Source organism: Pogona vitticeps, chromosome 1 (genome assembly GCF_051106095.1).
Source record: "Pogona vitticeps strain Pit_001003342236 chromosome 1, PviZW2.1, whole genome shotgun sequence".
Taxonomy (NCBI): Eukaryota; Metazoa; Chordata; class Lepidosauria; order Squamata; family Agamidae; genus Pogona; species Pogona vitticeps.
The window spans coordinates 250,469,160-250,492,714 of record NC_135783.1 but is presented as its reverse complement, the minus strand read 5'-3'; the positions used below and the strand labels follow the sequence as shown (position 1 = coordinate 250,492,714).

At 40.1% G+C, this 23,555-nt stretch overlaps 1 protein-coding gene across 9 annotated transcripts in view; it reads right to left on the bottom strand.

Moving 5' to 3' along the window:
- SYT12 (synaptotagmin 12) overlaps positions 1-23,555 on the bottom strand; it is an 84,764-nt gene that overhangs the window by 38,391 nt on the left and 22,818 nt on the right. For all 9 annotated transcript variants that reach the window (XM_072985574.2, XM_072985570.2, XM_072985573.2 and 6 more), the window contains 2 exons: positions 20,083-20,276; positions 14,697-15,086 (listed from right to left, as the gene is read on the bottom strand). In XM_072985574.2, coding sequence (XP_072841675.2) covers positions 14,697-15,086; positions 20,083-20,276 — 584 coding nt within the window. The remainder of the gene's footprint in view (positions 1-14,696; positions 15,087-20,082; positions 20,277-23,555) is intronic.

Here is a 23,555-nt window from a genome sequence, read left to right as displayed (position 1 = left end):
GGTGGCTTTGTATGACAGATGTGTGACTATTACATGCAAAGAAAAAGTCGGGGGGGGGGGGAGAGGCATATAGAATCCGAAGAATGGTTCTGCATTTAAGAGATATTTTTCAGATGGACTCATACACTACACAAAGACCTCTGGGGAATTTTTCTATGATTCATACCCAGTTGCATATGAAACCGTCTACACATTGCATATGAAACGACTTTTGTTCCAGCTGGGCCAGAGCTTTGAAGTATTCCTTTTTTTTAACTAGTAATACTTCATGCTGATTGGGGGATTTGGGGGGTGTTGTAGCCTAAAATGTTTCCAAACTCTTAGTTTGGACCTGGACTGTCTACTCTGATTTGGCAAGAGCTTCCAAAGATCTCAGCAGTGCAATATCCTGGATTGGTTATTGGAGATCCTTTCCTCTGGGAATATGGGGGTTTGCTTTGCCTTTTCACTGTGGGATCCGTGACCTGCCAGGCACGTTGGGTCTCCCCATCAACCCGTATGTCCTTAAATTTAATTTACAGTAGTGCCTCACTAGACAATTATAATACGTTCCACTGAAATCGCTGTTTAGCGAAATCATTGTCTAGCGAAAAGCATTGGAATGCATAACAAAGGCCAGCTACTTTTCAAGGAAGGTCATCACTGATTTCTCACTGAGGACCTGCTGATTAAGATCCTTCGACTCTGATCACTTGCGTGCCCCGGCATGAACTTGGTCCAAGATGTACGTTACTGGTATAGTAAATGCTACAGTCAATAAACAGCCACCAAGGACTTTATACATGATAGTAGCAATAGCATCTGCCTGTAGCAAGCCTGCATATGCAGATAAGTAGAGAATTCTGGACTGTGAGTGAAATTCATCCATAGTGGGGGAAAGAGGAAGAAAAAAAGATGGGAGTAAAACAGCAAACAGACAGCTTTAACACAAACTATTTATGTGTTCAGTTCATAGCCAGCTGAGCTGCAATGTTTATAGCCAGCCTGCCAAGTGTGTGCTCTGGGGATATAACTCATTTTCACTCATTTTTAAAGGTCATTTGAGATGTCTGTTTCCAAACATCTGAAACACATGGAGAGAGCAGGGTTTTAGCATCATCAGCACACAGTGTAAGGTCTCTTTGTGTTATAAAATATTCTCTATGTAGGCATCCTTCAGTCTGGAGAGACTATGGTAACGTGCTCTGTATGGAGGACTTGGAACAGCATCTAGTGTAGCTGAGAAGGCCAATTCGAGAGTGACAATTCCTTCCACATTGAAGACAAATACACTCTGTCCCCTGTCCAGCTCCCTGGTTTTTCTGCTTTCGGGACTGCCTCTGCCTCAGCCTGATGGACAAGGGTCTCTTCAAATTGGGAGAGGCCATGATGCACCGCCTGCCTCCAGGCTGAATGCTCAGATGTCAAGGTTTCCCATCTGTCGAGGTCCATTCCTAAGGCCTTCAGATCCCGCTTGCAGATGTCCTTGTAACGCAGCTGTGGTCTCCCTCTGGGGCGATTTCTCCGCACTAATTCTCCATACAGGAGATCTTTTGGAATCCAGCCATCAGCCATTCTCAAAATATGCCCAAGCCAACGTAGACGTCACTGTTTCAGTAATGTATACATGCTAAAAATTCCAATAATAAAATATTACTACTAAATAATTAGATGCCATCAAGTTGACTCTGACATGGCGGCCCTTAGAAGTTACCCACTGAATCTTTATGAACATTTCAAAGTAGACATGTTTGTAGAGGAACTTAGGACAATGTGGGTTTTTCTCTCTCTCATGTATCCATTCTCCTTTCCTGGCAGCCTCCTGACCTCTCTACTTCACACAGAAATGTAACTGGTGTTTAGAGGGACACAGCCCTGCAGAAAGTTTCCTTACCACCAGAGTACAGAAAAGATTCTTACTGGACTACAATTCTCAGCGTCCGCAATACACCACAGTGGGTACAATGACTGGAAGGTTATGGGAGCGCCAGTTTAAAAAGTAAAATCTCCCATCTCTAAGCAGAAATTTGCATACTGGCTCTTCATCACCAACAGCACCCTTTAAAAATACCCAAGATCTCATGATCATTTTGCTCCAGCTCTGTACCACATTTCCAGAGTAGATTTTTAAAAAGTCAATTTTTAAAAAAAAAAATTGATTTAAAACACAATTTAAATTAAAAATCATTTTTAAAATTTAAATCATGGTTTAATCAATTTAATTCACATCCACCCTGCACATTTCACACCCTGAAACATAAACTCAGACCCCTGTTGTGGAAAAGGCAACAGCAAACCTCTCATTTTTTCAGTGGCCGAGTTAGTTCAGCCTCAGACAGGACCACCTTCTTCCTCACAAGACTCTATAGGGTGGGTGTAGAGATACAAGCCACCCGCTGTCAAAGAGTGGAGATCTCCATTGCCTAGAGTTTCACTGCTGGACAAATACACTCCAGAACAGGCAGGCTTTGAACTAGCCTCTTATTCATGCTTCATTTAAGAGGTCTGTTACATCTCTCCAGATGTTTGTCTAGAGAAAATAAATGACAGAAAGGATATTTTGTATCCTACATAATATAAAATGGGTAGCCTAGTGAATAGGATATGACAAATTGCTCAGTCTCAACTCAGTCTGAAGAGAGGCAAGAGTATAGCTGTGCTATAAGCAAAGAGACCTTGACAACGTTCTTCCAACATAACAAAGGAAGCTTGGCTCCTGTTTTGTTTTGTTTTTTGCTTGATATTGCTTCAATCTTGAAGTGTTTTGTTTTGTTTGTGGAGTGGGGTGTGGGGAAGTTATACTTCTATCTTGTTTACTCAGTCTAGCTTGCTTTTCTTAGGTACACCAGACCAATTTGTTGCTTCTACAAACATATATATTAGAAACCTTTCACTTTTCATTACAGTACGACGAACGAAATTGCTCAGCAAAAGGCGCCCAAGCCTAGTGAAAGACTCCTGGCTGACTATTACCTTATGCTGACAGGCTTGGCAGGAAAAGAGTTTAAAATGACTGGGTTATTCTATAATGGCATGCTACTCATCCCATGCTTGGGTTTGGATTTAAATTATATTTTGCAGAAAAGTAAAACTAGTTATTTATTCAAAGGTTCACCATATGCCGCCTCACTATTTAAAAAATACTCAAGGTCTCTGTTACAAAATAACATAAATAACAACAAAGCAAAAGCAACTAAAAACACAAGTAGCAGATACAACACTGTGCAAACAAGAAAGCCAGGCTTTCTAAAAATTGACACACTTCCTCAGTGCTTTTCAACAGGAATGCCAATTCCAAGGGAAAGACCCAACTGCTGGATAGCTCAGTGGTTTAAGGCAACTGGCCGAGGAGCCAGAGGTTGGGAGTCCGATTTTCCACTGTGCTTCCTTGACAGGGCTGGACTCAATGATCCAGCTCTGCAGTTTGAAGATTACGGAACCATTGTTTGTCCTTCCTTCATATGGTATTCTTTATCTAAAGCCCACCCAACTGAATAGTCTTTCTGCTGCAGAGGCCGTGAAGTTACGGATCTCAACAGAGAATTCTTGGCACTGTACCAAACTAAAGATTCTCCAGAGGAAGCCATGATACTTAAAATGGATTAAAATCAATGTACTGTAAGTTGGAAGAGAAAGCAGGTATGTCAGACTAAGACTGGAGACCTCACTCAACTCTGGAAATTCATTCATGAAGGGCAGAGGGTGAAACCACTCCTTAGATATCCCAACATTCTGAAAAGCTTATCAGGATCACCATCTGTCAGATGCATCACTTAACACTCACAAAAGTTGGATGTGTTATGCACAGTAGATTTCTTGAACGATCAAATAAGTGCTAGGCTAAAACACCACAGAAATAAATATTTTAATATAATAAAATTGAAATAAACCTTGATTGGTTTTGATTATGTAACTCTGATTCACCTGGGACAAACTGCAAAGCCACTGCTTCCCAAAATACAGTACAAGCACACAGTGATTCACGAGTAGTCCAGATTAATTCAGAAGATACATTTTAAAATAAGAACTTTTTCAACAGGATAGGAAAGCAAACAAAGATAAACAGCATAACACCCACATATCAAGTTATGTGGGTCTTTCCTCACTGTGATGGTCAATCTCTTTTCAAATCACACTCCTGATGAATCCTTGAACTCTCACAGACATTCCCTTCGGGAACTTGAAACCTCTAGTTTCCCCAGCAACCATGATATGTGCAAATCCTCAACTGTCAAAGGATTAAGGTTCCAGTTTACACAGATATAACACTGCAGGAGGCTGCAACTGTTGTCTCTGAAGATTAATGTTAGCATTTCTCTGCCATGGCAATAAACAAATGTGTTGATAGGTTACACAGCTTCTGTTCCCTCCGATATCCTTGACAGGCTTCCCAAGATGTCAAGTATTTTCTAAGGACTGCCGAGGAGACAGGCTGCATGGCAGTGGGGGGGCCTGGATATGGCAGCAGAGGCATACAAGATGACACAGCCAATGTGGTGTGGTATTAGAAGTGATGGATGCCAGCAAAACTCCACAGCGCACAGACACAAGGGCATTTATTGGATTAGATTCCAGTCTAGCTTGTAAGGCGGAGTAATTTGTCACACGGGCTGCATTTTTGCCCTTAGATGGAAGCAGCAATATGCAATTACTTAAGTTCATAATATGCTTGCTGTGTTTAAAATACTGTGATTAGACAGAAGTTTAGCATAATGCAGACAGAGCACCCTGTGAGGAAAACTGGCAACTCTGGATCAGAAACCAGACTGTCACTGTTCACTAGATTTAGACTTTTGGAAGTGGGGGGGGAAGAACTCACCATTTGTCAGGAAACAAACTCCCCCGCCCCCGCCTGGGCAGGCCAAATTATGGGACTGGTAGCCATCAAACAGGAGTAGATAAGAGCTGTCCTCTTACCTCCATGCCATTCCCACATCGTTTCTTTGCACCTCTTGCCTGACTGTGCCTTTTCAAATCACGACGCACAAGGGTGCACGGTGAAAGTAATCTGTTTAAAAGGACTCCACCCCACTCTCCATACGGGGGTAAAATGGCTGTTCTACCTCCTGCCGTTTGATGGCTCCCAGCCCCATAATTTGGCCTGGGTGTTCCCATCAAATTATTGGACTCATAGTTCTTCTCCCCCCCCCGAAGCCCCATCACTACTGTTAACCCTGCATATTGGTGACAAAGACCTTTATAATATACCTTGTACTGTACTCTGTTACCCAAAGGCTAACTGACAGGAGCTGTCCAGCAAAAGTCTGCTGAAGAAAGTGAAGCACAGACTCTTTGCCTGCCAGACATGCAAATAGATCTAGGTGATGTCTATAAGCAGAGGAAAAGCACTGATCAACTTCTTAAACCAGGGGGAAATGCTGACATTCTCCAATAAAATTCCCAGAAGGAAGAAGCAAGGGTTTTTAAGAGCAAGACCAGAGGTTCCCAAAACACTACATATTACCCATCTTGTATTTTTTACTTTTAATATGTGCCAAGAAGAGTGTTAAAGAAAAGAAGGTGGTTAGAAAGTAAAGACTTGCAGGTATAAGCTGTTATCCTGGAGTGCAGTATATTATAATTTATATTACAGCGATAGACAATACACAGCTTGCAGTGTGTTGGTGTGCTCTCATTATAATCTCAACTTTTCATTTTTTTTTTAAAAAAAGTAACCTTCTGCCCTCACAGTGGCATAGATAAGTTGAAACATTTTGGTGCAACGTGCCATGCTAAGAATGCATTCATTTATTGGAATAATGTAGGGGATGAAATGCGGACAAAAGAGCTTAAAGCAACACTCATGTCACACTGAAAAGATATGGAATAGTTACCATAAGGGAAAGAAATTAAGAACATGTACAACTTTACCAAGGGACTACATGACTCTAATGTTAGAGGAAATTTTACTTTCTTATATGCAAGAAATGTATGATGCTAACAAGAAAAATCACATGAGAAAAGTCAACTAAGAAATGGTGTGTAAATAAAAAATAAGCTGTAAGTGCATGTTAATTCAGAGATAAATCTCAGCTCAAGAAATCATGCATAGGTGTCTAGCCTTGGTTTCAGAGAGAAGTAATTATAGTTATAACTGAATAGAGCTGTTGATATATTGTTGTTTTATGCTCGTTTACAGATGAAATCTGCTGTGATTATTCTTCACAACACTGAAGTCCCCACTCTGCCATTAAGTTCATAGGGAGACCATGGGCAATTTTTCAACCTGACGTACAGAGCTGCAACAAGGATAAAAGGGAGAACATCATGTATGCTGCCCCAAATTCCATAGGGAAGAGATGAAACAAGAATAGGACAGATTATGGAGTGCAGTAGTATGGCCCAGTGCAGAATGGGGTGGGCAGTGCAGGAGCTCACTTCCTCTTTGTTTTGTCAGAATTAACTATGGTACAGTACAGACTTTCGCCAAAGCTAACAATGATCAATATAAACCGTCTCAGATTTTAACCAGTACAGTGGTGCCTCACTTAACGAGCGCTTCATTTAACGACGAATTCATTCAGCGATGACTTTTTCGGAGCGATCTTGCGCTCCATTTAACGATGTTCCCTATGGGCGATTTTCGCACAGCGACGTTTGGGACCATGCTTCGCATAGCAATGACAGTTTGGGTCCCCCTGTTTCGCTTAACGATGGTTTTGACAGCCTCATGTTGGCTGTTTTTTATATGTTTAAAAATGTTTAAAAATTGTTTAGAATGCTTGAAATCATAAGTGCACTTAATAAACCCTTTGTTAAACTAATTTGACTTTGTTCAGATTCTTTTTAAATTTGTTGTAATTTTCCCCCCCCATTGAGATGCCTTGAATAGGTTTCAATGCATTTCAATTGGGGAACAGTGTTTCGCTTAGCGATGTTTTCTATGGCGATTTTCGCTTAAGGACGGCAATCCGTTCCCATTGGAATGAATTATCCGGTTTTCAGTGCATTTCAATGGGTGACCGCGTTTCGCTTAGCGATGTTTTCCCATAGCAATGATTTTTTGGGAACCAATTAAAATCGTTAAGCGAGGCACCACTGTATTTGAATCACAATATCAATCTACCAGACAAACTAACTGAAAGCAAACCTTGGTTTGCATTAGTGCAGATGCAATCTCCTCTCATTGTTTTGAAGACACCGTGAATTCATTATGAGAACGCTGTCTTGTGCTGCCACCTTAAAAAATGCATGACAAACTGGACAGCAGAGTGTGTCTTGTGCCACAGGACAACAGTTTATGGCTTCCAGATTTTTAAAGTGACTAAAAACCAACTGGTTATTTACTTCTGAGCAATATAAAGGGCTATTTATTAAAAAATCAAACTACTGTATAACAAGTAATACTGTAGTTACAGGGGGAAGGCTCAAACTATAATGGTACCTTTTAAAATATAAATTTCAATACTCACGCCCATAGGGTACACACAGTATTTTAAATCAACGCAAAAGAAAATTGGATGCCTTTATAACTCAGAAAAACAAAAAGTCTTGTGTCCCCTTCAACAAGTTTTATTTGGCACAAGCTTCCATGGATACAGCCCACTTCTTCAGATGCATGGAACACAATATTCAAGCCACAGATTAAAATCCACTTGATTCTGGTTATGGAAGTGGAACGGAACGAAACGGGATACAGAAAATGATGGCTGTAGTAACATGGGTCATTTACTTCAAAGAACTTACTGGCATAAACACCCTGGCCAACAAAGTCAGTTACTCAATGCACTCACTCTCAAACATCTTAATACACCGATTTCTGCTTACCAGCAGATGCATTTCATGAAAGCAAAAGTGACATGTTTCATCTCACTGACCCACTGGCAAAAAAAACTCTCCTTTGCTGTATACAACACAGTGTACATACCCAACCTGAAGTACTGGATAGAGTGACAGACTAGGACTCAGGAAGCCTGGGTTCAATTCCCCAGCTCTGCCATGGATATTCACTGGGGGTGTGGAACTAATAAAACCACTCCTAAAACATCTCACTTACCTTGGAAGCCCTATTAGTGTCCCTATTAAGTTGACTTGATAGCACATAACAACAACACGAACGATAATACATAGATGAGCTGGTTGAGATGAAGGGCCACATATTTGTTTTAGCCTAAGCATATCTTCAAGTAGTTTTATCACTAGCAGTAAGGGATGACTTCTGCATAAAACCATACAGTCTTTAGGACAGGAACGAGCAAGTGCAACCACAGCACCCACCATACTTCAAAAAACTGTTTTGCTCAGAAAGTCCTGGGGAAAGGGGCTTACCACATTTTGGTGCCCCCAGAACCTAACCCCTCCCCCATTTAAAAAAACCAGAACTTTTTTGGAGTGGGGAGGCCTAGATGTAGCCCCAAAACTTCTGGAAATTGCCCATGCCTGTTTTAGATGAATGACAATCCATGAACATCACTTGTTTTCTTAAAAGACTGGAGATTATTAAAGGAACGAGATTAATGTGCTTTTCACAGGACGTTAAGGAGACAATAAATAGTGTCAGTGAATTATAAACAGAGGTGCTATAAATAATAAATAGCATTGGAGCATAAACGGAGATAGCATGGCCCTTATTCATGGAACATTTTCTTTAACCTGCAAATACCAAGCTATTTATCAAACAATATTTTAATGTTGGTCTTTCTCTGAAACCCCAAATTCTTTTGTGCAGTGAGGATCCTGTCACTTTCTGTAACATACACATATGCAAGCACATATAGATCCTTCTGAACAGACAATCACCAGAGGAGATGCATGTCCATGCCTATGCAACAGACACATATTTTTTTAGTTACTGCAAGTGACACAAGGAAGAGGTAAGTAACAGAAGTCTTCCAACAACCTCTGTTATGGAGACACAGGATGGCATGGTATGCCTAGAAAAGTTGATCTAGGTTTCAGTACTCAATATTACAAAATCTCATTGAGTCCTCTCAAAATTGTAAAAAGAAATAATACAGGGGTATCTCGCTTAACGATTGCCTCGTTAAACGACAAAACCACTTTATGATAAAGTTTTTGAGATCACGTTTGCGATTGCAAAACAATGTTCCTATGGGGAAAATTCACTTAACGATGATTGGTTCCCTGCTTCGGGAACTGATTTTTCGCTAAACAATGATTTAGAAACAGCTGATCGGTGGTTCTAAAATGGCTGCCCGCTGTGCAAAATGGCTCCCCGCTGTGTTTTCAAGACAGATTCCCCGCTTTACAGGCAGCGAAAATGGCCGCCCCTATGGAGGATCTTCGCTGGACAGTGAGTTTTCAGCCCATTAGAACGCATTGAACCAGTTTCAATGCATTTCAATGGGCTTTTTCATTTCGCAAGATGATGTTTTCGTAAGACAGCGATTTTTGCGGAATAAATTAACATCGTCTTGCGAGGCACCTCTGTAGTTTAATTTCGGACAAAATTCTTGAAGCTGCTCAACCAAAGTGATTGCTAATTTGGAACTAGTTAGGGAAAGAAGTGATACACGGTGGATCATAATACCGTGTTTCCCCAAAAATAAGACAGGGACTTATATTAATTTTTGCTCCAAAAAACGTATTAGGGCTCATTTTCAGGGGATATTTTTATTCGTGTACAACAATCTACATTTATTCAAATACAGTCATGTCTTCTTCTGGTGGCTGCACAATGGTAGAGGGCGGTGTTTCACTTAACTGGGGCTTATTTTGAGGGTAGGGCTTATACTATGAGCATCCTGAAAAATCATACTAGGGCTTATTTTCAAGTTAGGTCTTATTTTCTGGGAAACATAACATTTTCTTCTTTGTGGAAGGTTGTTTTCTTTTATGGTCAGCGTAAGGCCTTTTAGGTTTACATATATTTTAATGGAGTAGCAAATGTAAATACATAATGGTTGCCTTTGCTTTCTCTGGGAGATGCAATTCTTCTTTCCTGATTTTTCACTGAATTGGGATGGTAAGATCATCCCTAGGCATCATCTGAAGGGCTGTTCCCAAAACAAATTCTGCTCGAAACAGAAACATTTCACCTGGGTCACCTTCTTGTTTTCTTCAGTAGTATTCTGGATGGAGACAAGACTTCAAGGACCCAACTTCAATCAAACCTAGACATTCCTCAAGTAACCGAAACCAATTCACAACCATGCCCAACATTCCACCGGATCAAATTATGAGAATCTGTTATCCAGGCAAGGATCTGGGTGCTGATTTAAGGAAACAAAGGTTATAGTTTTCATGTTGTTTTAAATACTAAGTGCTAGTATTTTTTAAGTGGGAACTTTCACTTGTGAGCATAGATATATGAAATTGTTGCCTGATCATGTTCCCTAAGAAAAGAGACAACTTCCTTCCACCATGATCAGAGGAACTGCTGAGCTTCAGCTAGAGCATTTCGAAATCAAAAGGGCTGCATGAACATCAGCAGACAAGAAGGGCTCGATGATGGACGATGCTTTAAGGACAATGTCATAGCTCAGTGTTGAGCAGTGGTTCCCAAGCTTTGATATCCCAGGTGTCCTTGGACTGCAATTCCCCAAAGGCTTTTCCACCAGTTGTATCTGGGAATTGCCAACCAAGAATATCTGGGCTACCCAAGCTTGGGAACCACTGGTGTAGAGAATTGCACAACATTCTGGGTAGAGATGTTGTCATCTTTAGCTAAAACAACTCAGACAGGAAGACGAGGTAAAGACCCCATACTTAAGGGTCTCTGGTGACCTGCTGCCATCAGTGAGAACTGCTAATGCTGAACTACAGGGATCAACGTTCTACTGACAGAAGTATAAGGGAGCTGCATATTGAGCTGCTTAGAACTTGAGACAAGAACAAAAGCCTAATGAAGAAGCGGGAGTAACAGGGTATAAACTAGGGAAGAATTTTATGTTTCTGTTTCAAAGCAAAAGTATAGACTGAGTTTGAACAGGAGACCTGTGGGAAAATTGTATGCCTTTAAAATGTATATATCTATGGCAGTAGCAAATGTATATTATAAATGTATATAAATGTATATATCTGTATGCTAGTAGCAGACATCATGCTAAAACTGCAAGGTTAACTTCCAGTAAGGATAATCATTAACCTGCTGTCTATTGTCTCTGGGTAATGTAGTTAAAGTGTCTACCTCAGGAATGTTTACATTGTCTGTGTATTTGGAGTTATCTGTGTCTGTTTACTATTAGCTGTCTGTTTACCAGCCTGTCTGTTTACCAACCACTCTGTTTACTGATGCCTGTGTATTCAAGGAAATTACTTGTCTCTGTTTACCAGCACTCTGGTTATTCTGTTGTGTATTCAAGAAATTAGTTACCTCTGTATTGATTAACTAGTGCTGTGGTAGGAGAAAACAATAAAAGAAGAGGAGGCGGGGGAACAAGAGAATCCCTCCGGACAGATGCCTGATGGCAGGCTGTCCTTGTTCATCCGGATCCCGTCCTGAAAAACCACACTCGAGTGTCCTGTGTCTTTTCCTTTCTCCTTGCTGGTAGAGGAGAAAGATCCCTGCCCTGAGGCTTCATCTGCAAGATCCCTACTTCCTCTCATCTTGCAGATCCCAACAGAGACCCAGAAAGGCAACCATGTATAGAAAAAAAAGTCCTAAATGCATTATTCTCTGTGAAACTTTTGAAGAACCTCAATTTTACTAATGAACCATAGCACCTCAAAACTGGCCTATAAGTAATCCTTGCATGGGGGATGAATGGAATATGTCTTCTATTTTATGTATCCCTAGCAACTTTTATTTAGCGGCACAGTGCCTCCGAAATACGGAGACTCAACTTAGCTGACATAGCTTAACAGCCATTAAAAGCTTTATCCTCCATGAACTGGGTCTAATCCTCTTGTAACGCCTCTTAAGCCAGCAGCAACCTCCTTATCTTGTGACAGCAAATTCCAAGCCTTAATTATAAGTTGTACAGAAAAGTTCAAAGATAATAAATGAAAAGGCCGTTTCATTTACAGCTGGAGATGGACAGCTGTTAAGAGGCCTGTTTTTCAGAGATAAAGCTGTCCTTGGCTGTGCTGTACATACTGATTTATTTTGCTGCCTCCTCATTTCAGGTGGTCATCCAAATAGTTTTACAGGTTTCTGAAGCCTCATAAAGTCTTGCAAAATCTGTTCTGTAAATGACTGCAGCAGAGGAGAAAAAATCCCAAGCACATGTGCCTTATGCAATGACAGATTTAACCCACCATGTTGAGTTCATGAGGGAAAGAACTAGCTGCTTCGTTAGGTATAGGCAAAGCCAAGCAGCTGACAAGAGTTTTCTCTAACGGCTTCTCAAAGATAATGGCTGAAATGAGTCAGGCATGAAACGACTCACGTCTCTTTCGCCCTCCACACAGCAGACTTCTTGTTACAGAACATTGCTTCTCTGTGGTGTACTGAAAGTAAAAAGCTCGTGGGATCCAATGAATGGACAAAGCTTTAAGAAGATGAAGTTCTTATATTCAAGAGAAGGAAAACCTAGTTCAATGACTAAAGCAAGCATCTGCAGATGTCATCCAAGAAGTGTCGGCTACCCAAGCCCTGCCATGTTGGCTGGAGGAATTCTGGGAAATGTAGTTGGAAGAAACGATGCCAAGTTCTTTAGATTACTGATTGATCTGACAGCATAATCTTGCATATGCTCACTTAGATCAATCTCATTATATCAAATGGGGCTTGCTCCCTATTACTGTGCATGCATTTGGAATTACATCTTCAACATAGCCTTTTTCATCCAATTTGTAAAACCGTTTTCAGCAACTTGATCACCAGTCTAACGGTAAGCCAGCTTGTTGTCCTAGCCAAATAAAGAACAAGACATAAAGGCTCACTGCTTGCCAGTTAACAGCAAATGTGAAATATGACTTTACAGGATTGTCTTTCAATTGCACAGAACATCAAGCTGCCTCCTCCAGTGCTGGCAGCACCAGACATAGAGAAAGCAACCCTTTTTAGAAACAATAAAAACATGCATTTTTAAATCCTGGTAATTGTCCTGATGTCTTTTGCATCCAGGCTCCCACATGTTGCTGCCCTTTGCCAAGCTCATATCCAGTTTGGCCAGAAATGCCTGCCGCAAATTGCTCTGCTGGCAGTTCTCTAGTCCACTTGCAACTGAGGGCAACAGCAGTTTCCAGCATGAGAAACGGGCAGAAGTAAAGACAGACAATGAACCAGAGGAATAAAGAGTATTACAGCCAACACCAGCACCAGTCTCTTATTCTTGGAGAATGATGAGAGTTGTAGGCCAAAATATCTGGAGGCCGTCCAATTAAGTGTAAAAAAATATGTAAAATAAGAAAACGTAATAAACATCAGAAACGGCTATTCTGAAAAAGAAGCAGAAATTTATTTAAGACCATGATCAGGGAATGGCACAGTGCCCCTCAAGTCCAATCTGGGTAAAGGCACCATCTGTCCAAAACCACAGATTTTATACCTTAGTCAGAACATGTGTCAACCACAGACATCATTTCACTTACAAATTATAAGTATACCTAGGGACTTATTTAACATTTTAGACAGTACATTTCATGGTTTGGGTTCATGACTGGTCAGGTTCCTCTTTTTAACATCTGTTGTAATTATTAATTTCTGTGGTTAATTTCCAGACGGCTGCAACAGATTCACAACAGCTTCTTGCTCAGAAGCTTCAATTTTGTAAGAGTTCAAACTACAAATCCTTTCTGCCTGTTATTAATACACTTCTTCACTTAATATGGTTAATAAAAATACTTTTTGACAAGACAAGACAACACTACAATACCGGTCTCCAACACAAAGACCCACTATTCTGACACTGCTTGGCATAAGATCCTCCACAACAGCAGCAGCATCGCCAGACAAATATATGTAGAACTGGATCCTCAAATACTATTTCAGCTGAAAGTGGGTCCCAGATTTGAAAATGCTCAAGACTGCTACAGGAGAAACACTGCAAAAATGTTAGTGGCCTTAAAGGATGCAGTTAGCTGTGCTATTAGCACTATATCAATACTACTGCTTTGTGAGACAGCATCTATTAAACTCAAAGTAAGTGAGATGGGGCAGGGAAAAAGAAAATGGCCACATGTTCCACCCTAATGAAGACAGGGCCTGCTAAAATGGGCATGACTGCTGCTTTGAAAAGACCTAAAGGAATTTACACAACCATTATGCATTATTTTCTTTCAGTTAGGCACCCACATCTCTCAATCATGACAGAAGCCTTTTGTGGAGGATCAAACATTTAATACTAAAGCCTCAGCCTTCTATCTGAATGTTGTTTAGGATACCATCTGTCAAATTGCTAACTTTAACAGGAGCAATTAAACCAGTTCTGTAAAATGAAAAGGACACTGGGGACAGAGATCTGAAGAAAAATTTGTTTTCAAGTTGCAGGCGTGCACTCCTCTGAGCTGAAAATTAGATGAAATTTACTAACTGAAAAATAGGCCTAGGGAGTACTAAACCTTCAATTCCCCGTTCCCTCAAAGTGGTCAATCTTCACAGACTGTCCTGATTTAATCTGTTTTATGAGATGGTTGAAGAACTCATATTACGGGGCAGTTATATAAACAGCTGAATAAACCAGAGAATGGTATGTCATTTTAAAATACTTTCTACTTAGAAAACCCTGGAAAGAGTAGTCATTAGTCAGAATAAACTTGACAGCATGCAATTATTATTGTTGTTGGAAGATTTGTGGAAAAACAGCTCCAACAAATTGGTAGCCCTGTATAATGCATCAATGATTACAAGTGAAGATAATGGAAAAACTTACCCTAGAAATGCCAACAATTTGTTCATCTGGGAGCAAACTGATGCGCACAAAACATGATTCAAAGTTGACATCTTCCTTCTCCATGAGATCTTTTCCCTGAAGCAATGTGACATGCAAAGTGTTGGAGTTCACATTGTATTCCATGTTGACTTCCACTTGTCCAACTGTGAACTCTTGGCCAAAGTTATTCCCGATGGAGGAGATAGAACTGAGGGAATCAGTGGAGATAGATTTTTTCAATGGCCCATAGGGGGCTAACTCAAGATCTTTATTCATCAGTTCCAGAGTGCCCAACTCATTTATGTTTTCAAAAGTGTCATCCATTTTCAGGCTTGGTTTGCGAATAGGAGACGTCCTTTCTCCTGCCTTCCGGAAGTTGCTTGCAGCTCTCTATAGACAACAAGACAACAGAAAACTCTTCAGCACTCATGATTAATTCCAGAATATTTACTGTTGTTCATAAAGCAAGGAACTTTTGTAGGTCCCAAAGCAGGATTACATATTCACACAAATAAAACATTCACAGCAAAGCTGATTGAAACGTGCTGTACATCACATCTTTGAAGTTGTGAAAAAATTATTGCTTCCTTTCCCTGAGAAAACATTCACTTTATAAAGAAATCTCTTACTTAAATACAATGAAAAATAAAGGAAATTAAAATGGAAGTAAGAAGTGAGATTTTGCAGCTGTGAATTACTATATAATGAACATCTGAAGTCAAGATCTATGTCAATTCAGACATTAGGATTGCTACTCAGAAGATGCAAAATAAATAAATAAATAAATAAATAAATCCCTTGAAAGATGTCTATATCAATAGTTGTGACTCACAGAGGTGGAAAAAAAACCTATGGCAATTTCTTTACTCTTTTTTTAAAGTCTTCATCACTGGATTGATCTCTAGTCCTCTGTGTGCTTTTATTACTCAGCATCAGAATGAGTAAAAGAAACAAACAAATCTTGTGATGCCTTGAATAACAAATATATTGTTGGATGAGCTTTCGTACGTAAGAGGCACTTGCAAGCCTTTTAAGATGTCATGGGTTTCCTGTTTCTGAAGCGGTGGACTGGCACAGTGGCTCTCAGAACTGAGTGGTTTTATAGATGGTTCTTGTTTTCTACTTTTCATATGTGGTTCTTCCAACACATGTGTAGTTTCTCCTTGGCATATTCAAGCAGACTACAGTTCTTTCCTACTTTAAAATCTGGATACCCATTTTGTATCTTTCATTTTTTTGCTGCATACCAGCTTCAGTTAAGGGCATGCATTTAATGTGGACTCCATTTAATAATAGCATATTAATGTATTCGCAAAGGCCTTCACGGCCAGGATCTAATGGTTGTGGGTTTTTCGGGCTCTTTGGCCGTGTTCTGAAGGTTGTTCTTCCTGACGTTTCGCCAGTCTCTGTGGCTGGCGTCTTCAGAGGACAGAACTCTGAAGCACTCTGGTGTAGCTGGCACTCCCAAGCCAACTACACCGGAGCACAGAGTACTACTCCAGTCCTCTGAAGTTGCCGGCCACAGAGACTGGCGAAATGTCAGGAAGAACAACCTTCAGAACACGGCCAAAGAACCTGAAAAACCCACAACAACCAATAGCATATTACTTGGGGAGAAACTACTGATGATCCATCAACAGTTCTGATACAAACAATTCCTATACAAAAGGTTTCCCGTATTATAGAAGGGAAAAAAACACCAAAGGTGAAGAGTATTTTTAGAATACTTTTGTCCACCAAAAAGCAATCTGTGTACAACACCTTTTAAACTGTAGAATAGAACTGTGGACAGCTAATACCGTGAACAGCAGGCATTTCTACAAAACTGCCTTATATAGAGTTCACCGATTTGTCTAGCCCAGGGGTGAGCAACATTGGTGGCCAATTCTATGTGCCAGGGACCCCCTGGAAGGCTGCACAGATCACCAAAAATGGCAGAAATGTTTTTTTTAAAAGACACTGGAAGTGGCTAGACATTCACTTCCGGTTCTGAAAAGTGGGTATTTGGGGGAGAGGTTAAATGGTGCAGGAGGGCTCTGACAGATGTATAAGGTGAATTGCCATTCCTGGAGATCTCATGGAACAAAATTCATTCCTTTTTTTGCTAGAAAATGAGGGAGCTGGGACTAGGGGTGACATGGGAATGCAGGTCTCTTGCTAATCATTTAGCCCAGTGGTTCCCAACCTTGGGCAACTCAGATGTTTTTGGACTGTAGTTCCCAGATGCCTTCACCACTAGCTGTGCTGGTCAGGGTTTCTGGGAGCTGCAGTCCAAGGACACCTAGATGATCCAAGGTTAGGAACTACTGATCTAACCAAAAAGTTTTAACACTATGTAACAATGGCTCTGTGGCATTTCAGGCAGGAATGTTTCTCAGTAGAGATAAGGCAGGAGTCTTGATGCGAAGGTTCGTGTCAGTTCCTACACCTGGCGCCACAGGTGCTGCATGTTCCTGTCCCCCACCTCCCCAGGAGCATGGGGTTTCCTGCCACGGCTCCTTGGCTGATCGCCCACTCAGACAAGGAGACAGGACAGGCAAAAGAGGAGGAGGATTTAACCTGTTTTATGAGCTGGCAGAAGAACTCATATTGTGCCCCATTCTCTGAGTGGGTCTTTTGCCAGGGAGGCAGCGGAAGGGAATGTGCGGCCCCTCTGGTTTGTGCCCCTCGCTATTTCTCAGTTCTGGCGGGACTGAAGCAGGGAAGTTATGTATGCAAAAATGCTCTGGCAATGAGCATGACATTCCCTAGTGTTTATGAATTGGGAAGATTGATTCAAAGACCACTGCCATAATCAGAAACCCTGTAATCAATATCAAACACCAATTTTCATTTTGAAATCACATTCCTGCCACGGACATTGTACTTCTCTACATAGGCAGCCTAGACTACTGTATTTCGAACAAGATAACTAGAAATTTAGCTTCAAACCATTAAGCCTTCATCCTCTGCTGGAATATATTAACTTTGACTGAGGATCAATAGACCAATTTATGCAGTCATGGGCTTTCCTGGGTTTGCCAATGTTAACGGACTCATGGAAGACTTTAGAAGGGCAGGCAATTCCTGCTTCCCCTCACCTTCTCTCTTTGTCAGTGTCCTCTGCCTGCTTGCCTCAAAGAGGCTCCTCAGACCAAAACATTCCAGTTACTCCTAGGCAAATAGACTGGGAGGTAGCTATCTTAAGCAGGTACACATTCAGTTTGTAAGGTTCCTTAATTTCTGCCACATAAGACTATTCATCATTGATTAAGTTGAATGGATTATCACTAATGTCCAGTGAATTCACTCTTTTAAACTGTCTTTCTCATTTTTATGGCTGGAATCCTACTATTTACACTCACCAGTGTAAGCTCAGCAGTAAAAACCTCAGTGGAAAACTGCCACTAGTTAAGATGTCGACATTCATATTCCTTGTTGAACTCAAATCATGATGTGGAGTGTGACAAGAAATACAAGCAGCAATTTTCTTAATTAATTGCTATTTACAGCTGAAATTTATACTGTTAGCCTTACACTGGCCTACATATTTGATTGGATTCTGGCCTATAGGTTTTACAAATGTACAAGAGATTCTACTCCAGTCTAGTTCTCAACCATTCATGACAGCAAACAATCAAAATCAGAAAGGGTCAAGATACTGAAACCTGGCACATTTAAATTCAGCCCTCCTTCTCCACACTCTGGCTTTCCCATTTCACAATAACTCAGCTTGCACAGGCCTCATGCCAGGTTTGTCTCCCAAATCCACTCTATACAGAAGTGTTGAATGTTGCTATTTCCTACACTTCACATATTTTCTGTAAGAAATGATGGGTGTGTAATGAAGGCACAAGCAACAGAAATCCACCTATAGCCATCAACTAATTTAATAGATGTGTCATTCAGTTTTAATACAAATTGCTTCTCTAAGCATCAACTTCCACACTGTTGCAAAGCCAGTAGATGCCATCTCAAAAGCTCAGAAATGGGGAAAGCCTGGAATTTTCCATCCAGAATGGACACATAACTTTCTCTTTCCTCACCACCAGTCCCATTTGAGGATATTACTTACACATCCGTGTGTAATAGTTGTCAAAAGGAGCAATACAATAGATTTAGGAGACATTCAGAAGGACTGTTAGGGTATATGAAGTAGGACAACAGATTTGCTGTGAAATGCAAATAACTACAACAAAGATAATGATTGATTTGAAAAAATCATAATTATGCATAATATTTTAAAACACAGAAAGTTGAAATATAAGATAGTCCAAAAGAACACATATGGGGAATGTCTGGCCTTCAAGATGCTGTAGTACTGTAACTCCAATTATCTGTCACCTTTAGCTATCTTGACTAGTACTGATCGCAATTCCAGTCCAACAACAACTGGAGTGCTATACTTTCCTCATCCCTGTTTCAGGACAATACTGCTTTTACATTAAAACAGGGATGGGGATTGTGACCTTCCAGATGTTGCTGGACTAATTGCAGTTTGTATCTTCTTTGGCCATTAGCAGCACTGGCTAGATCTGGAAAAAAAAGGGACAGCATAAATTGAAGTTTTTAGCTCATAATTTATCGGCTATTGTGAAGACTGTGGAGAAAGAGAACAACTAGAAAGCTTGTTACAGTCTGTTAGGAAACAAAGGTAGCTGTATTCTCTATCCAGAAAATATGTGTTAAAAAATAGGCATGTCTCATACACATTAATTTCACAGTTCTCTACTGCTTTTCTGCTAATGCATTCAGTGCAGTTCAGACCTGGAAACTGTGTAATTACAATCCAACAGACATGATACAAAAGGGAAAAGAAAGAGAGAAGAAAAGAGGGATATAAATTTATTCAGATTTTTTCTTTCCTTCTTTCTTTAATTTATATCCCAGCCATCTGGTATATTCTACCACTCTGGGTGGATTCCACAGCTACTGCATAAGGAACTCTTGGAAACAGAGAAAAAGACCCAATGGAAAGGTCTCAGATTTTCACACCTTAAATAGCCAGGTGGCATCTTCTATGACTGTAACTTCTGCAATCCTCCCTGGTCTTCCATTGTCTCACCTTGGCTTCCTCACAGCATTGCACTGCCAAAATCATCCACCTTTCTTACTTCTCTGACCATTATACACCCTGTCTCAGAACTCGTCATTCCTGCTCCCATAAATAACAAATGCTATTTGAACAAATAACAAAAGGTATTTCAACAAACAATAAGAATGGTGGCAAGTAGCATTAGCAGTTATCACAGTATGAGGAGGAGAAGCAAGCCCTCACTGTCTTATAAAAGTCTTGGACTCAAGAGGGTGCTCTTGAGCAACTGTAGATACTTTGATAGCAAGACAGATGATGGATGGTGATGACAGACAGAGGGATTTCTCAAGAGTGTCAAAAATTGTTAGTTACCTTTTGTTTGATCTGTGAATATGTAGATCCATACTTTTGTTCCAAGTATCTGTAGTCGTAGTTTGGAAATGGAGATGGTGCAGGATAGCTGCCAGATTTCCAAAGTTTCCAGAGGTTTACTCCAGCTATTCCCAGGAGAACAAGTGCACCAGTAATGTAGACTCCTATTTCCCATCCCGGTGGATTTTTTATGACTGAAAAAAACCCAAGAGTTCTCATAAAATAAGCCATCACTTCTCATGAGAGATACTTCATCCAGAAATCTTCTGCTGTGGGGACGATTAATAATATATTTTTTGAAATTAAAATAAATACATTTTACACAAACAGTGAGCATACTGGAACCGACCCACTGAATCAACTTTTACTGAATTTCCATTTATTCAGTGGGTCTTCTATGGCAGTGATAACTACTATACTCCCAACTAAAGAAGTCTTAGAACAATGAAATAAATTACCTTCTGTCTCATATTTCCTTTGACACATTAGCAATGCTAGCACAAGATGGAGACTGAGATTCAGAGTACAGATAATTAACTCCTCACCCCCCACTCTATTTACAGCAAAGAGCATTCCCCCCATTCAGGTCATAGCAAAATGGGATTGAATCTATTACATTACACATTTTAAAATTTAAAATCTGGGCTATAGTATCTTTGTAAAAAGGAACATTTCTTTACAAACTAAACTAACTCTTTGGACTAAAAAAAGAGAATATTTTGTTCTCATCTTTGCATCCCTTCTTCACGTTCAAAAAATCTTTTGCTGAAGAATTTCACACTATGTAATTCCTAATCAATATTTGTACTGACCTGTAAATACTACCATTTAAAGATTCATTTTTCTTCTTGCAGCTTAGATGTTCATGACTTTTTAAACGAATGCATTTTTTCTCAGTGATTATCATTAAAATTCAATTTCCTCCCTTGTGGTTTAGAAAAATAATGTTTTACATTCTGTTTGTTTCTCAGATACTTTGTTTCCATATTTATCTAATTAATCTCTTCACAGGCTGACTCACAATAATCTTTCCAGGATACATATACACTATAGCAAAGATTTCTACTTTGTACTGTGGATTTCATCCTGGCCCAGAAAATCTCTCCTGCTTAATTCACTCAAATGTGAATATCAAAGAAATAAAGAAACAAATTGTGATCTATGAGAGTTCCTTAAACTAGCCTAGCACATACTTTTTTATACCATGTCTTTTTTGTATATAAAAGATGGTATTTTTACTTGGTTTTGATATACAGTACCTAGTCTTATCTCTTTATTTCAAGCTACAAGCTTGGTATCTCAAAGGAATTTTGTGGATGTTGTGCACCTTGATATTTTAGTGACCAAACTGTTAAGATGTGGATTACATAACGTCACAGGTGGATTTGTAGCTGATTGATGGATCATACCCAAACTTGCTCACCAATGATTTCTCACTGTTCTGAAAGGAAATGACAAGTGTTGTTCTGGCCCTGCTGTTGGTCAACATCTGTATACATGTGACTTGGATAAGGGTGATATTTGGTGATGTTCACCAAATCTGAAGATGCCAGAAGACAGAATCAGGATTTGAGATGTCCTTAACAGCTTGAAGAAATAGCCAAACAAACTAGTGAAGGTTCAACAAAGAAGAATGTGAAGTTCTTCACTTACGCAGGAATCATCAGATGCCCAAATATAAGATGGTGACAGCTTGACATTGTTACCTGCCAACAACGTTACTTCCAACTTACGCTGAATCAGTGACTTCCAAAAGGACCTATCATGAACAATCTTCAATAAATGAAGTCATGTCTTTAGTGTACTAAGACCCTTAGATATTTCTCAGACATATTACTACTGAGCCAGGTGTCACCCATTCTACTTTTATGCACCTGAGTTTCCTGCCATTAAGTAGATATTCAGATTTAGCCCTGCTGAAATTTGTTGGTTCATTTGTTTGCTTTGATCCAGTTCTCCAGTTTGTTAAGGTTCCCCTGAATCTCAGCTTTGTTCTTGGGGGGGGGGTATTAGCTCCTTTTTCCAGTCTGGCATCACTGCAAATTTGCAATGCATCCTCTTTACTTTTTCCAAGTTATCTGTATAGTTGCTAAACAACACTGGACCCAGGTCAGAACCATATGGAAATTTACTTATTACTTCTCCCCAAGATGATGAGAAACTACTGATGTGCATTCTTTGGGTAGGATCCATCAACGAGCTACAAATTCACCTAAAAGTATAATTGACTAGTCCAGTGGCTCCCAACTTTGGGCAACTCAGGTGTTTTTGGACTGCAACTCCCAGAATCCTTCACTACCAGCTGTGCTGACTCACATTTCTGGGAACTGCAGTTGAAGAACACCTGGGTTACTCAAAGTTGGGAACCACAATCTAGTCCAGTGGTTCTTAACCTTGGGTTACTCAGGTGTTTTTGAACTGCAACTCCCAGAAACCTCAGCCAGTACAGCTGGTGGTGAAGGCTTCTGGGAGTTGCAGTCCAAAAACACCTGAGTAACCCAAGGTTAAGAACCACTGATCTAGTCTACAGTATATTATACTAGGAATATCATGAGGAGCCATGCTGAAATCAAAATACACTATACCAACAGTATTCCCCTGATGTACAAAGCTTGTAACACTGTCAAAAAAAGAAGCAACATTAATGTGGCATGATTTATTTTTGAGAATATCATTCTAATTGTTAGAAATCACAGCATTTTTTCCTAAGTGGTCACACACCAATTGTTTAATGATACATTCCAAAAAGCTTTCTGGAAACTGGTGTCAAGTTGACCAGCTGAATATTGCCCAGATCCTCTTTTTGCCCCCTTTTTATAGATGGGGCCCATTTTTTTTTTTTACCTCCAATCTTCTTGGGCCCCACCTGTTTTCCAGGAACTCTTAAAATTATATAGACCAAGACTCAAGACTACACTTTCTTTTAGTAACCTTGAACCATACTCAGCTGGCCCTAGGAATCTGAATTCATGTAAAGGAGAATGGAGTTCACTTCCCTGCATTTCTAGCATGCGTCCCTATAGTACTCACATTAATCCCAGTGATATTATAAGGTTTCAAAGCTTTGAAATATTACTTTTTTTAAACTACAACTCTCATAACCACTTGAAGTAGCAAGGTCACTGGAGGTTTGGGAGCTGTTGTCCAAAACATTAATGTTTTCACACTCTGTTTAATTTGGCCCTTAAAACCCAGAGAAACAGTTAGAGAAACATGGGCCGGAAGGTGAAGGCTACATCACATGACATGCTGTGATATAACCCTCAATGGTTATTTGGACACCCCATCTGAGGTTACAATAGGTTACAATACATCCTTCCTACCCAACTAGAAATTAGCCCAGAAAATGGCTGTTTAAACATTAAATAATTATGCTTTAGCACAGCTTCAAAAAGTGGCTTGTTTGTGTTTTAAACCACAATTCATCATGCTGGCTAGGAAGCTTGGAGAGATAAAGTCGAGAGAGAGAGAGA